The following is a 16,761-nucleotide window of genomic DNA, read 5'->3' on the forward strand; positions in this document are numbered from 1 at the left end:
GCTGCCAGGGTTTTGCCATCTTATCTAGTTTCTAGGCAGGAAGAAGAGAAGGGGTGTGGGCACCTGGGTGGCTCAGTTGGTTAAGCGACTGCCTTCGGCTCAGGTCATGATCCTGGAGTCCCAGGATCGAGTCCCGCATCAGGCTCCCTGCTCGGCGGGGAGTCTGCTTCTCCCTCTGACCCTCCCCCCTCTCATGTGCTCGCTCTCTCTCTCTCTCTCTGTCTCTCAAATAAATAAATAAAATCTTTAAAAAAAAAAAAAGAGAAGGGGTAAAAGGGCAATCCTTCTAGCTGAGTCAGATCTCTGTAGAGATTTCTTGTTAAGTCCCACCCAACTGACCTCCACTTGACCCACTGACCACACCTAGGGAAGTTGGAGAGTGTAGTCTTTTATAGGTATATTGTCACCCTAAAAAAAAAAAAAGAAAAAGAAAAAGAAAAGAAAGAAAAGAAAATCAAGGTTCTGTTACTAAAAATGAAGGGGAGAATGGGTATCAAATAGGCAAAGAGCAGTCTCTTTGAGAATGGACAACACACACACACACAACCAAAAATCTCTACAAATGAGGCTGAGAAGGAATGATCAGTGAAAGAGGAAACAAACAAAGGGCGAGGAGTTTGGAGCTGTGTCCTGGAGGGCAGTTCCCTGTGAAAAAGTAGCTGGATTCAGAAATTGCACCTACATGTAAAAGGCCAAGGGTAAAGTCATTAGCTGTCTACTTTCAAGATATTCTGCTGGAGAATGAATAAGGGTAAAGGGGACAACTGCTCCAGCTAAGAGGGTTTTAGAAAATCACACACCTTACCTGAATTCTCTTGTATCTTCCAATAGAGGCCTTCGTTGTGAACTGCTTCATCAACTTTAGGATGGAGAATAGAAAGAAAGCTATCACAATTTTCAGGTAGGATATCTACAAAAAGAATTTGGCATATGCAGGCTACCTTTTGTTTTGTTATGCTATAAAAGAGCACTGGAGTCTTTACCTTACCTTGATTTACAGTACTTTATCTTGAGAGATATCATGTTGGGAGGGGGCAAAGTGAGCAGGCCCTTCCTGTTTTTCCACTAAACACGTTCCTTAAAATCCCTTTCCCCCCTAACCTTATGTACATACCAAGAAACCAAATATCTTAACCTACTCCGATTCAGGAGACTCACAAATTAAAAATCTTTCCCACAGGGATGCCTAGTGGCTCAGTCAATTAAGTGTCTGCCTTCGGCTCAGGTTCATGATCCCAGGGTCCTGGGATCGAGTCCCGCATTGGGCTCCCTGCTCAGCGGGAAGCCTGCTTTTCCCACTGCCTGCCACTCCCCCTGCTTGTGCACGCTCTCTCTCTGACAAATAAACAAATAAAAATCTTTAAAAAAATAATCTTTCCCACAGATCTCTTCCCATACTGTCTCTAACCTGGGTACGTGTTTGTTTGGCTAAAATAGTGGTATTTTCTTACATCACACATGACCCATCCAAGAATTATACAAGGTGCTGGTTTCCAGACTCAACAGTCTTTAAAAATACACCTACTGAATATTGCTCGTGACAAGTTGTAACCACTGTGCCAAGACAGGAAACTGAAGCACTAGTTCTTCACAGGCAAGGGACTTGCTGGTGGTATCCTACTATGACCTGGATTGCGCCTCCAGATAAATCCTGGGAGGTAGAACAGTGGAGGGCTGGAGTCAGCCTCCTAAACATTGTCCTCTAAGCTGCCTTTGTTATTATCACTTATTTGAGAGAGAGAGTTAGCAGAAGGGAGAGGGAAAGAGAATCCGTGCTGAGTGCAGAGCCCAACGTGGGGCTTGATCCCAGGAGCGAGACGTCATGACCTGAGCTGAAACCAAGAGTTGGATGCTTAACCGACAGCCACCTAGGAGGCCCTCTAAGCTGCCTTTAATGCACATGGTCCCATCTTGATTTGTCTCCTTCCTTGTTGAAATTACCTTTAAAGATTCAGAAGTTGGCAGACTGGCATAATCCCAATAAGTAGGGCATTAACAACTTTGTCTTTATTAAGTTGCTGGAAAAACTAGACACACAAGTGTATGAAAATTAGGTGCCCATTTAATCCTTTGACCACATCTCAGACCTCCCTCCAAAAAGGTAAATGGAATTGATGGACGTTGCTCTTCACTGATTCCTGTTCCTGGTCACGAATAGGGAATGAGGCATCACCCGGTGAGTGAGTTACCACAATTATGGTCTGGAGTCATGGATACAAATCTGATTCTAGGCACTTCTCTTCCATTATACCACTTCAGTTAGGAGTCCGCTTGGTGTCCCTTCCATGCAATCTGTCCAGCTATTAATTTAATAAATTGTACTGCCCATCCAATTAAAAATTAGCTATCATTTCAGTGTGTAGAGTGTCAGGCAGCATGCTAAACACATTCTCTTGTTTAATCCTTACACCAACCCTCAGGGATGTTGTAATTAATGTCAGTTTACAGATGAGTTAACTTAAGGCACAGAAGTGTTATTGTGCAGGAGTCCATTAAGCAGCATCAGCAGAGGGTTCAGATCCTTGGGCTGTCTTCCTCCAACACTCACCAAAAGTAAAATTTATCTGACAGTATGATATGCTCCAACTCAGGGCGGGTGACTTAGAAAACCTATAGATTTCCCTTATCCTCCCCGAACTGTAAAGATTTTTAATCTCTTGGTTCAGATGTATTAACCATGCCGAGCTACAATTTCATTAAACTAAGAAAAGCTGTTAACTTCCAGAACGTAAGTGTATTTGTTCTGTTGGAGTATGGGTCCCAAAGTGAAGCTCCTGCATGGAAATGAAAGCAAGCATTTACCTTTTCAAACTTCTATGGGAGAGGAAGCAGAAGACAGAGGGTTGGGAATTGGGACACATCTGGAGCTCCTGTTGATGTAATTGAACATTCTGAACCATATCTGAATTAAGAACACTGTTGAAGGTGGGGGATGGGAGACAACAAAACCCTTCCTTGTAGTCAGGAAGTAAAGAATTCGTGTATGAAATGGGAGGCAAGGTCATCGATCTACTGCGAGAGGGGAGGGGAGAGATATGCTTGAGGAGCATGATTTTATAACCATGAGGAAGACTGGGAAAGAATGGTTATATAATGACAGTTGTGCTGGGTGTCTGCTCGTTCAGTTGAATGAGAGGTTTACAACAGTGTGCCAGTTGGCAGATGTGTGTGATTTTCTCCAGTAATGCTCAGATTGGGTGTGGAAGTGGAGAAATCAGATAGCTGGGCTGCTCCCAGCCTGGGTGTGCATAGAGCGGATGCCCCAAAAAGCAACACAGATGACAACGGTAGAGGGTGCAGGCAATGCAGTGATTGAAAAGATACAGAGAAGCTGGCTAAGGAAAGCCACAAGGGAATGGTCAGGGACCGGGGTTTTGAGTTGTTCAAGGAAACAGAATAGAGATCAAGAGAGACATGGAGTAGTATGAGGCTGTATAACAGGACTTCAAATTTCAGAAGTGGAGTCGTTCTGGAGTAATGACAAGTTTAAGTTGCAACGAGGAGAAAGAAGCACTGAGTTAAAATCAAGTAAAAAATTTTGAGGTTATAGGGGTGCCTGGGTGGCTCAGCCGTTAAATATCTGCCTTCAGCTCAGGTCATGATCCCAGGGTCCCAGGATCAAGCCCTGCATCGGGTTCCCTGCTCCGTGGGAAGCCTGCTTCTCCCTCTCCCACTCTCCCTGCTTGTGTTCCGTTTCTCTGTCAAGTAAAATTAAAAAAAAATTTTTTTTGAGGTTATAGTTGCATTAAGGACAGGTCATTCATTCACTTTTATGTAGTTATTACCAGTATAATTTTTTTAAGAGTTGGAATGGAGTATGTAAATTTTCAGTTAATGTAGTGAACGTCCGGGAGTACAGAAAACAGAAGGATCCACGAAGATGTCATGAATCTCACACAGGTAGTTCTGCCTGTGAGAAGAGTAGTAACGATCTGGAAGATGCCAAGACCACAATGGCCTCTGTTGTGGACAGCGTTAAAGGACAAGCAGGCACCACCTGCAAGGACTGCAGAGGTTCAGACACCTGGAGAATGCAGTCTTTTTTTTCTTAAGATTTTGAGAAAGAGTGAGAGATACAAAGCATGAGGGGGAAAGGATGAGAAGCAGCAGACTTTCCACTGAGCAAGGATCCCAATGTGGGACTCAATCCCGGGACTCTGGGATCATGACCTAAGCCGAAGGCAGAAGCTTAACCGACTGAGCCACCCAAGCGTCCCTGGAGAACGCAGTCTTTAGTAAGAAAAGGAAGTGTGAGTTCTGTAGAGACTAATAGATGACCCGGTTTAAATGGAGATGGAGCTTTAGAAGACAGCGTAAAAAAGGCAGGGTCAGTTCATGTGATACTACTCCAAGGTAATGCCTGTGTGACCTTTGACAGAAACCTCTCTGAGCCTGTTTAAATATAAAATAGGAAAGATACTTGTTCCATACACCTTATGAGGTAGTAAAGATAAGCTGAGAACTGAAAGAACTTTATAAAGCAATCCAAGTGATAGGGCTAGAATTTGGCCAAAATGTCATGTCAAAAAAATGAATTTGGGTTAGCAACAGATTACAGGTAAGTGTGTAAAGATTTTACAATGCCTGTTTTATTCCACATTGAGTGTGAAACTACTTAAACCAAGGGAGATTAAAATAAGAGCAGTCAAGGGTGTCAAAAGTCCTAGAGATCATCAGAGCTAATTGAGAATACGAAAGAACACTAGATAGGACAATTTGACCACTGCAACCTTGAAGAGGTAAATTTTCACTGACTTTCAAGGAATTTGACATGGCTATAAAATGAAAAGTATTCCCGTGCTCACCAGTTAAGTGCTTTCACAGATGTCAATGCTCAACAGCAATCTTATGAGCCATCTATGGCTATGTAAATTTAGTCATAATTCAAGGGCTTAATCGCCAAATGTGGTTAGTGGCTACCGTACTGGACTGCCCAAGTACAATCCATCATCACAGAAATTCTACTGGACAGTGCTGTTCTAGGCAAAATTCAGAGTGTAGGTGGCACCTGGGAAACACTCCTTAAAAACCTGATTCACTTGTGATAGCACCAAGCCACCTATAATGGAGCAATAGGAATGAAAACATGGGTTAGACAGTGCTCTTGTCTTCTTTTTTAAGATTTTATCAGAGAGAGCACGCAAGAGCAGGGGAGATGGAGAAGCAGGTTCCCCACTGAGCAGGGACCCAATCCCAGGACCCTGGGATCATGACTTGAGCCAAAGGCGGATGCTGAACCGACCGAGCCACCCAGGTGTCCCTGTCCTCTATTTCTAAGAAAGCATATATACTTCATAGCTGGGACTCTCACTTCCGAATTAACTGTAGATCACTTAAACGTTATACATAAATCACCAGGGGCACTTAATGAGTACAACTGGCCTAGAACACAGCAGGTACTTAGTAATTATCTCTGCCAACATAGGCTTTAGTTGATGTAGGAGGCACAGAAGTAAATCAACTCCCTGGCCTCCAAGTCTTCCCATAATGATCTATAATTCTTAGAAACTAAATTGCTGTACCGTCTCTGAATACCACTGACTTCTGCAGTTAGCAAGTTCTCTGTTACATAGGCCTTTCCTCTGAAGAGCAGGCTTTCTTCTGCTTTCCCAAATTGTTTCTGCATGCCTGACTTCTTTGCTTACTTACATTTCTCTGATGACTGAAAATGAGATTCCTAAGTTACAAATTGCTTTGTCAAGCCTTAACAGGCTATCACCCCCATCACCTTTGAAACCATTAACAAAGCCTCTTCCCAGTCTCCTTGTCTCAGAGATGGCTCTCATCGCCACCAGATTACCTTCACTGAGAATTTCACCATCTCCATAAAACCTCCAGGGCCCCCTCTAAATCGTATGGCGTGGACCACGTATGAAATAACTTGGTACACAAATTATACAGTTATATACCTCCAAACTATGACTAGAAGCACCTTATCCTATCCACATTTGGCATAAACACTCCAGTGCTCATTCTGGCTGAGGAAACTCTAAAGATAAATTACTGATGTGTTGTTCTAGTTCAGGGTGTCCTAGAAGACTAAGTAAACACAACTGAGTACTATAACTAGTAACACTGCTCCACAAGTACTTAGAATGGTTTTACTCAAAATTTTGGCATCAGTCAGTAAATCAGGCACATGAGAAAAATCATGATCTGTGATTTTGTTTTTAATTATCTTAAGCCTCATCACATAATTTACAAATTTGTGCTGATGATAGATCTCTTTATTTTAATCCTTCTAACAAGTTGGCAAAAGCACCATTACCAATCATACATATATGGTATTTCCACAGCTGTGTCTTTGCATAGCTGTTTAGAAGACAATTCTGAATTATAACTTAGTCGTAGTACAGAATTCACAAGCCAAGTCTGCTGCTAAATATTGTCACACTGAATTTTAAAAGCATCTGACCTTATAGATCATCTATAAAATGTGAGGTGTTATCCTTTAATATTAAACATAAACCACACTAAAATGCCTTCCATTAAGCAAAAGACAACATCTTAGATGCAGAGAATTTTAATTAAATTGGCATAGTTAAGACCAAAAAGATAAAGTGGACACTGCCAGCTTATCTTCAACCCTTGCCTTTAACAGGCTAACAAACACAACTTGAAACACAGCTGAGTCTTGCTGGTTCTGAGACAGTGAAGGGATTTCTTCAGTATTTAAATATATTAATATAACCAGTTATATAAATCTAAATATAAAACCAATCTCCTATAAGTTTAGAGATGGCATTTACCATCTCTGTGAAAAGCTGAACATTACTAATCAATTCCAATCGTATTTTAAGAGGGGAAAAGTGACAGCACTTGCTGAACCAGAATTACTATCAGTGTTCAAAAAGCTGATCATGTTCATTTAACCACAAGCCAATCTTATTTAAATCAGGACTGTCCAAAAAAAAATATTCTGTCAGCCATTCATGATCTGAATTCTGGTGTATGAGATCAATTTAAATACGGTACACATAAAAAAAAAGTCATGAGACATTTCTGTTTTGCAATAAATAAGGCAATAGCCAACTATTACTCCTTAGTAGCTTTTTTGAGATAAGCTATCAAGTCTGCTCTTTCCCCTGTCTTCTTAATGCCAGCGAAGATCATTTTTGTTCCAGGGATGTACTTCTTGGGATTCTCCAAATACTCCATCAGTGTCTCCTCTCCCCAGGTGATGCCTGAATAAGGAGGGATGTATTGTTAAGTATTTTACACTCCCGATAAAGGGCTCACCATTGGTTATATTCATGCAATTTGTGCTTCTGTTATTTCAAAACTGACCCCCCGCCCCCAGCCCCTTACCTTTGTTCTTGTTGGCATCTGTGTAGGAAAATCCAGGGGCCTGACCTGTCTTTCGGCCAAATAAACCATGGAGATTTGGCCCAGTCTTGTGCTTGCCTCCCTTTTCCACGGTATGGCACTGGGCACACTTCTGAACAAAAATCTTCTTGCCCTTCTCAACATCACCCATTTTTTAAATCTAAAAAATTAAAGACAATTTATTACCTTTTTCTTCCATGTAAAGATCCAATGGAAACCAATCAGTAGTCACTCTAGTGACTTAATTACTAACCTACTGCAAACCTAGGACGTTAGTACCAGAGTGAATCTTGTTTTGCTCTGTACACTTGCAACAGACTCTTTAGTCCCAAACCACTAGGTGGAAGGAGAACTTCCTGAAACACACATCTATGTGTGTTTAAGTGATGGAATTAAACCCCAAATAAGCCAAGTGGGAACCTAGTTCTAAACTGTTTCAAAAGTTGAGGTCAAGGTCACAAAAAGTCACAACTCTAAGTCAAAACCATGATTACATTAAACCCAAACTACCAAAATGTCCACCTTTAAGAAAGCCTAATTATTTACCCATACTACAAATTGAAGAACTTCTGGCAAGTCAGAATACGTTTTAAAAAAATAGAAGTCGTGCATCCTTGATCCAGCCTGCTCAGGTCACTATAAACTGCCTTGCCGTGTGGGTGGGAGGGCAGTGGTGGGCTGCGAGGTTTCCCAGGGACCCCCATCCTCCAGTCTGGGATCTCAGGAGTCAACCACGAGGTCACCCAATTAGTCCGATTTCAGGGAAACTGATGAAACCTACCTTCCCGAGATACCTACGCAGGTTAAGGGGAAAAGCGACAGGTGACCCAGAAGGAAAATGACCCCTTTTTGGAGGAGCAGCAGCAGTTCTTGCTTCCTTTGAAGAAGAACGTGAGGCGCTACGCGCCGTCCCTCGCCTTCCCGCCCTTAATCTCGGGAAGTCTTGTCACTTCCACAGCTCCTCAGCCCCGACTACGAGAGTCTGGGTCTCAAGTCGTATTGCGTCTCAAGTCGTATTGCATCCAGGTCTCCTCCGGGACTTCCAGGACCCTGAACGAGTCATTCCCCGACTTAGTTGGGGTTCCGCCCCACCTCAAGCCGTAGCCCACCGGGTTCCGGCTGCCCACCAGCGGGGGTCGTGACTCCCGGGCCTACCGGCTCCGCGTGGGCCCCACCCGCAGAAGCCGGGCGCTGGCCTCGGCCTGCCCGCGCACCCTTCAACGCAGTCGCGCGCCCCCGTGCTCGGCTTCCAGCCCGCTGCGGCCTCCGCGCCGCGCGCTCACCGCTCTTTCGTCGCGCGCGAAACGAAGGTACCCACTCGCAAGCCGGACGTCCCGCTCTCTAAGTCCAAGGACACGCCGGTCCGCACCTAAGTACCGGTGTTGGTGCAACCGAACTCTCTCCGTCCCCTCGCGGCGGGACGTGCGGCTGCGCTGCCTAACACGTAGGAACGTCCCCGCTCCTCATTGGCTTCAGTGTCCAGGGCCTGCGACAACGACGTGCGCGTATGCCGGCTAGCAGGGTAGGGTGTATCGCGTGCGTGCCCTTCGGCTCTCTTGCCGGCCGTTACGACAGGCCGTTGGATGTACGACAACGAGGTGGTGCCGGGAAGGGTTAACATACCGTTCTGGCCTTGTGTGCATGGGTGTACCCAAGGGGAGGGTGGAGCGGAGTCTCGTGGTGGATGGAGGGCGTTATCCTGCCAAGGTAACTGCTCTTGTGCTCGTTGACGTAATGCGCTTTGAGGGGGGCGTTCTGCCTGTCCGGAGGGGAACGCCCCAGCTCTGACGCACGTAGAGGTCTCCTGGCTACCGTGCCTTCAGCTGGCGACCTTTACCCAGTTTTTGTGCTGATTCCACGGCTGGCGCCAGCCACACCCAAAATACATAGCCTGGAACCAGGAATTTTAAGAGTTGGACCCGAGCTGCCGACGTGTTCTTGTTTCACCTTCACTCTGATACTTTTAAGTCGTGTTTCAAATCTCCTCCTGATGGACGCCCCAAGACTGGGGAATGGGGAAGGTGCTTGCAGCTGCGGCAGAAACTGGATTGTAGCTCTGGCCGCACACCTGCCGGCTTTTGTGCCGACACCGGTCTCTCCCTTGCGTTTATGTATGGAACAAGGAGGATTTATAGGCAACATTAGGAAGAAACATTTTTACATGGTTAGAGAATTGTTGGAAATCTAGAGAGGATTTGCGTCTCATCCAACCTAGGTTGAATGACATGTTCAAGTAAGAGAATGCGGTTGGGGTCATATGAGAAAGCAGGTTTGATACCACAGTTTCCAGTTATACTTTTCCTCCAGAACTAGCTCCTTTTCCAGACATACTCAATTCCACTGGCAAGCTTCTTCTTGACTCCCAGTCCCAAGTTGTGAATGAATTTCTCCTCCAGTATTCTAGCACTGCCGTATTCGGTCAAAGGTTTATTGAATGCATATTATGTACCTGGAGTAAATCATTGAGGACTCTTTCTCTGATGGAGCTTACATTCTAGCAATCTTTCTCCTGCCCCCAATTTAAGCAATAGATACTATTGCCTTACACGCCTTCCAAATCACTGGTAGCATGATATCTGCTCCAGACCACCCATCTCTCCATATAACTGGATTATTTTGTTTTCTGTGTCCTGATTTCCAGTTCCCTCCTCTCTAATTGCACACGCTACTGCCACAAAAGGGTGCTGTGAAACAGCAGAAATCACACTATTCAAGATCTTCTGTGGCTTTTGGAAGCGACCAAGATAGCATTTAGGTGTACTCCTGAAGTAGGCTTATTTGGCTAACCAAGTTTTTAAAAGACCAAGTTTAGGGGCGCCTGGGTGGCTCAGTTGGTTAAGCGACTGCCTTCGGCTCAGGTCATGACCTCAGGGTTCTGGGATCGAGCCCCGCATCGGGCTCCCTGCTCGGCGGGAAGCCTGCTTCTCCCTCTCCCACTCCCCCTGCTTGTGTTCCCTCTCTCGCTGTGTCTCTCTCTGTCAAATAAATAAATAAAATCTTTAAAAAAAAAATAAAAGACCAAGTTTAGCAATAATACCTTGCAAATTTAACCTGTACTTCGGAAGCCAAGTACTTATATTCTCACCCATATCCCTCCAAGAAATACGTGGTCCTTAAATAGGTATAGTTCTATCAAAATCTGTTGTGTTATATCAGAAGTTACTGTCTTTGCTCATAGGGGAGTTGACTCATGGGGAGTATCAGCATTGTGCTGATACTGCAGATCATATAGATGTAGCATTAAATCACTTGGCCCAGTGAATTGATTGATATCATTTAAAATTTATTCCCATGAAGGGAGAATAGAAAACAGAAGTTCTTAATACTTTTAATTAAGGACATTGTGGATAAAGAGCCTTGTTGAAAGTAATGGGAAGATGGGGAAAAAGAAATAACAGCAAGAGTAAATACTTGACACATTCCTTTAGTAAAGCAGATACCGTAAGTTATGTTTTATAATATCTATGTATTCACGTTTGGAAGAGACACATAGTACTTACAGTTTACTCAAGACACCTAAGAGAATTAGTTGAGAACAATAATACTCTGTTTTTTATTCTATGTTGTGTCTGTTCTGTCTACCTCCATCTTATCCCATAGGTTTGATAGTGGCTGGTAAAGGGTAGAGTTATTATAAAGCAAATGCCTTAGATATTTCCTTCTACCAACATAATGGATGCCATATTTTTAAAGACCCTTCGGATAAAAAAGATGTAATAAGATACCCTCCCTCCAGATCAAAACATTTAACAAGGTCAGAGAAATCAGGTTAGAGGCAGGGGTGAGGTGGGGAACAAGAACTGAAAATGAACGGGGTAAGCTTAAGCTGACTTTAGGGCCACCCTAGGGACTTTTGCTGAAATAAAAGAACTTTAGGCTTTAGCAGCAGCTCAGCAGAACGAAAGTAAAGCTCATAAAAGGTGAGAGTAAGGGGGCGAGGAAATAAGCTCGGCTGAGACCCCTGCATAATGCTGAAACACTTGAATCCGAAGGATAAAATAACAGTCTGTTCACCAGCAAAAGGAAGAACCAGGTTAGTTGGCTTGGCTTGTCTGGCTTGGCCTTAGATGATGTAGGAAGGAACATTAGGGTTTGAAGCCGATGACCAACAAAGAATTCTTGAGATGTCTTTGGTGCAAAAAGGTGGTTTTACAAAGCATGGGGACAGGACCCGTGGGCAGAAAGGGCGGCACTGGGGTCATGAGGAGCGGCCCATTATATACTTTCAAGTTGGGAGGGGGGTGGGGATAGCCGAAGTCTCTAAGGAATTTGGAAGCGAGGTTTCCAGGACCTTGAGGGGGCTAGCTATTGCTGGGAAAGGTCATTTATTACCGTCAATAAAACCTTAGTCATGAGACCCTTCAGATGTATATCGGTGGGCCATATGCTTGGGTTTGGGGTGATTGTCAACACGTATCTTGGGGGATTTAGAGATAAAGGAAGTTTCTAAAGGAGTTTTCATATGTTACAAGTAGATTTACAGGATCCTGGGGGTGGGGGGTTACAGGATCCTGGGGGTGCAGGTGGGGCTAGGGTTGTCTTTTGCACTTAGCAAAGTATTAACATTGAGGCAGTTGAGTCCCTAGAGGACTGTCACTCTGCCTATTTCAAGGACTTGTCAATGAGCTGTAGGTAGTAAGGAAATTTAATACTTTTTCTTCTGCCTTTGTTTTCCACATCATTAGGTACTGAGTGGAAGGAAAAAGTGTTCCCTGAGAATTCATAACTGCAGGTTGGCCCTCATGCAGTTTTAGGGTTTGATTTTACTCTACCTGCATGGTCTGGGGGAACCTCTAGCTGAAAAATTAACACAGTAGTTGTCGATGGGCAGTGTGTTCTGGTGTCTGGCAGAAGCAAATGTAAATCTGCAAAGGAATATTTTAACCCAGGCTCTCAGGATTCCCACACTTAAGAAATGCCAGGCATGAGATCATTATGAAAAACAACAAAGAGCAAAATTACACCCACAAAGGGCCATAGGAGTTGGAATTATTAGATATCATTGGGGAAGTAAGAAACTTACCAAGAAAGAGATATATATACTTTACTATATTATGAAAGTAAGTTTGTTCTGTTATTGAGTTAAGCACAATAAAGTGGTTGTATATTGGTAGTTCACAAGAAACTACCCAATCAGAATAAAATCTCACACAGTTTATACAGCTAAATTAATTATAATGCTTTTATACCATGCAATTTTTAGCTAGCATGTAACAAACCTGAGGCTTTAGGATCAATAGTAGCCTGTTTCCCTTTTGGCAGCACAATTATTGCTTAGTATTTGGATTAATGGTAACCAGTTTTCTGTAGGAGGACTGTCATCACAGTTTGTGGCCAGATCCTTCTTGGTTGAGTTTTGTTTTTTTCACATTCTCTCACCCTAAGTTCACTCAGGAATTGGAATTGGGGTAGCCATTTGTTTAATTAGTTGTCCTCATCCTAAAGAATAATAAAACTTATTTTCCCTAGAAACAAGTAGATATACCTACTTTAAGCTCCTGAGGTGAAGCTCTGTCTTCCTAGGTGTTTACATACCAAAAGGGATAAAGCCCAGACCACTGAGAGAATCTTTCACATTCTTAAAAGGCTGGAGTGAGGAGTTTGGCCTTTTGGATTTTTTTTTTTTTTATTGGATTTTCAAAGGAAACACTCCTAGAAGAGGGAAACAAGAAAATGGTGTCATTTTCCTTTAAAAACAGAGAAAATTTTTTATTTACCTCTTGAATGTGTAATATGAAATGACATTTAAAACATTTAGACAAAGCAGAAAACAAAAGCATTTGCAATGAACAAGAGACTATCAAAAACAACCAGGCAGATATTTTAATTTTTTTAAAGATTTTGTTTGACAGAGAGACAGAGAGAGAGAGTATAAACGGGGAGCGGTGGGGAGAGGGGAGAAGCAGGCTGCTGCTGAGCTGAGAGCCCACTCGGGGCTCTATCCCAGGACCCTTCCCGAGCAGAAGGCAGATGCTTAACTGACTGAACCACCCCACCTGGGTGCTCCAACTAGGCATATTTTTAAAAAAGGCAAAGCTAACTTGTAGACATAAAAATTATGATCATTGAATTAAACTGCATATTGTATGATAAGCAAACATTTATCTTACAGCTTTTATGGAAGCAGCTTAGCGGGGTTTTGGTTCTGGCTGTGTTTGCAGTCAACTGTTGAACAGAGATACAATTATCTGAGGTCTCAAACAGGATTGGAGAATCCAAGTCTGAGCTTACATGGTTGTCAGGTCTCAGTTCCTTATTGGCTCTTAGCTGGAGGCCTGTGAATGGGACTGCTTACCACATGGAAGTTTGCTTCCCCAAGACAGAGAGAAGCTAAGACAGATGCCAGTCTTTTATAACCTTTTATAATCTTAGAAGTGACATACCGTCACTTTTGTTATTGGTCACTGATCCTGGTACAATGTAATAGGCACAAGGGTGGAAATACTAGGCTGCAGGGATCATTGGACACACTGTTTGTCTTTAGATATATACATATCTGTATCTCTATATAGAAATGTATGTGTTTCTATCTATAATATCAGTTCAGGGCTTGCAGAGGTTGTAGAACCAGGTACCTGGTAAACAACCCTTGCTTTAGGTCAGCATTTCAAAGAGCTATATCCTGGAAGTGAGGGTGAACTGGAAGAAACACTGATCATACAAGGTCTGCAGCCTGATTTCTTTAGTGGTTGGCCAAGGGAAACCTCAGATTTTGGAATAGGAATTCTGTTGCCTTTAGGCACCTGGTAGAACCAAATGAAAATTTTCTCTGGAAGAAGATAATATCAGCCTAAATCTCAAATTATTCCTACAAATAAAGTTTTTAAAGTTTTCAGCAAAGGAAGAAAGATAATTAGATCCACTATATGAGTGAGAACTAGCAGAAGCAAGAATGAGGTCATGGGGATTCCAGATTTTAAAATTATCAGATAAACTATAAAATGTTTGCTATGTTCTAGACATAAAAGCCAGGCTTGAACATTTTAGAATGGAACTGGAAAGTGTATATACATACATACATACACATATATATATATATAAATGTATATGTATATATATATATAATAAGAGTGGATTTGAAGAAGAATCAAATAGAAATTCTAGAACTGAAAAATAACCAAAATGAAGAGGATACTGAGACAATATATAATATACTTTTAAGTGGAGTCCCAGAAGAAGAGAAGAGAGAAGGGGTAGAAGCAGTATTTGAGTGAAAGATACCAGTCCATAGGTTTAAGAAACCAAATAATTCCTAATACAGTAAAAAAAAAAAAAAAAAGACAAAGACAGTAATAATGTAAAAGCAAATTGAGAAAAATACTGACATTCAGACTCAGACTGACCACTGAGTTCTCTACATCAATAGTGGAAGCCAGAGGTCTGTATATGGATATTCTCAATGTACTGGAAGAAAATAACTGTCAAATTCTTTATCTGGCAAAATATTTCTTAAGAAAGAAAGAAAAAAAGACATTTCAAACAAAAACTGAGTTTGTCACAGCATATCCACAATGAAGGAAATTCTAAAAGGTGTTTTTTGTACAAAAGGAGTATTACAGATTAAGAGATCAAAGATGAAGGAAAAAATCAAGAGCAACAAAATAGGTAAATACATCGTTCAATCTAATGGACATTGTTCAAATAATGATAATGTCTTTTGTAGCTGAAATATATTCAGAGCAATGCAAGATGGCAGCCACCATTGACTTGGGGGTAAAAGTCCCCTGCAATGTTAGACTGTTGGAAGAACTGGAAGGAGGCCAGAAAGGAGTAGGAGATGGCACAGTTAGCTGGAGTCTGGAAGATGTGATGTCATGACACTTATAAGATGGGCAGGGATGATAATTGGGCCTCCAAGAACAATTTACGAAAACTGTACATACAGCCTAAAAATAGGATGTGATCCTAAATATCCAGAAGACCCCCCCATTTGTAAGATTTGTAACAAAAATTAATATGAATGGAGTTAATAGTTCTAATGGAGTGGTGGAGCCAAGAGCCATATCAGTGCTAGCAAAATGGCAGGATTCATATAGCATTAAAGTTGTCCCGCAAGAGCTCTGGCACCGAATGATGTCTAAAGAAAACATAAAACTCTCAGCCGCCCAAAGGACAGTGTTATAGCAATTAATCAAAAAGAAAAACCACAGGACCTCCTCCCCCCCCCCTTCGATTTAAGCAGTCTTCATTTTCCATAGTAGTACATTTTCTAGATAACGTCTTATAAACCTCAAAATACTGGGAAGGACGGTCCCATTCAAAGGCAGTTTATCTTAAGATACTGTAAATGATACTAATTTTTTGCCCATTTGAAATATGTAAGTTGTGGTATAACAAATCTTCCTGTCAGGTGTAACTACTGTCCACATAATTGAACTTGTGGGATCAAGAAAGTATATTTAAATTGATTCCCATAACCAATGGGGCACATCTAAGTCAACTATGAAAAGACACATCACATAATCACCTTGCTACTGATTACATGGCCTGGGTTCTCTGCCTTCTACCCTTCTCCCCACCTGCCTTCTCCCTCCCTCCCTCCTTGCAACAGCCCTCCAGCTGGGGTGACTTGCTAGAGTAGGTGAGAGGTTTCAGGTCACAACCTGTGGGACTACTGGTGGGTGGGCGGAGGTACCCCATCTGCACCCCTGGTTTCTTTCTCTTAAGTCTTAAATGATGCCCTCTCCCTTCCTAGCCATTGTCCTTTCTTCACTTCCCACTACCACTCTTGGCCAAAACATAGATTGTAACCCCCTCTGCTCCCCTCTGAAATTGGCCTTTGATGAGGAATTCAGGGCTTTCCCCATATCTTCTCCCCCACCTTAATCAAGGGGTACTGCTTTTTCCTTCTTCCTCCTCACAGCCCTTTTTGTACCATCACAACCCAACACTTTTCATGATACTTCCTTGCTTTGGCCAGAAGCCATCAGGTAAGGTTGGAAAGAGCTTCTGACTTCCTTCATTTAGTTTTGGAACCATTTATTCCACCAGCCTGGGAATGAATATTGGGTCCTCAGCCCTGCCACCCTCTGCTGTCATCATCAACTGATGCAGTTTTTTTTTTTTTAAGATTTTATTTATTTATTTGATAGAGAGCATAGGCAGAGCGGCAGGCAGAGGGAGAGGGAGAAGCAGGCTCTCCCTAAGCAGGGAGCTCCCTGACGCAGGTTCGATCCCAGGACCCTGGGATCATGACCTGAGCTGAAGGCAGCTGCTTAACCGACTGAGCCACCCAGGCGCCCCTGACGGCAGTTTTTTAGCTCAGGTTTTGATAAAGTGAAAAGAACAGTCACCAGGGGTACTCAGACCTTCCAGCTCTCAAAATTCTTGGTGGTGAAACTTGGAGAAAGGCCACAGAAGACATTTGTAAGCAAGCACACACAATCCCTCTGAATGAATTGTTTTCTTTTCCTGTAAATTGCCTTTGCTTTTAAA

General features: G+C 42.7%; 1 protein-coding gene, 1 long non-coding RNA gene and 1 pseudogene across 5 annotated transcripts in view; 2 read left to right on the top strand and 1 right to left on the bottom strand.

Moving 5' to 3' along the window:
- Positions 1–6,152: 6,152 nt before the first annotated feature.
- CYCS (cytochrome c, somatic) lies at positions 6,153–8,747 on the bottom strand. 2 transcript variants are annotated; one of them, XM_025873045.2, is made up of 3 exons: positions 8,610–8,747; positions 7,309–7,486; positions 6,153–7,184 (listed from the first exon to the last, which is right to left on the bottom strand). In XM_025873045.2, exons 2-3 carry the CDS (start codon positions 7,475–7,477, stop codon positions 7,036–7,038), a joined length of 318 nt encoding a protein of 105 aa, XP_025728830.1. In that variant the 5' UTR covers positions 7,478–7,486; positions 8,610–8,747; the 3' UTR covers positions 6,153–7,035. The 2 variants fall into 2 exon arrangements, with proteins under 2 accessions (XP_025728830.1, XP_073755090.1); XM_073898989.1 differs by lacking the exon at positions 8,610–8,747 and adding an exon at positions 8,108–8,539.
- A 148-nt stretch (positions 8,748–8,895) lies between these two features.
- The window catches only part of LOC112824998 (uncharacterized), a 55,085-nt gene continuing 47,219 nt past the window's right edge, over positions 8,896–16,761 (top strand). For all 3 annotated transcript variants that reach the window (XR_012380251.1, XR_012380252.1, XR_003208583.2), the window contains exon 1: positions 8,896–9,033. This is a non-coding gene — a long non-coding RNA (uncharacterized lncRNA). The remainder of the gene's footprint in view (positions 9,034–16,761) is intronic.
- LOC112824996 (ubiquitin-conjugating enzyme E2 variant 1 pseudogene) lies at positions 15,016–15,457 on the top strand (annotated as a pseudogene).

This window comes from Callorhinus ursinus, unplaced genomic scaffold, assembly GCF_003265705.2.
Source record: "Callorhinus ursinus isolate GAN/ISIS: 27379988/994484 unplaced genomic scaffold, GSC_fseal_2.0 scaffold12, whole genome shotgun sequence".
In the NCBI taxonomy this organism is placed as follows: domain Eukaryota; kingdom Metazoa; phylum Chordata; class Mammalia; order Carnivora; family Otariidae; genus Callorhinus; species Callorhinus ursinus.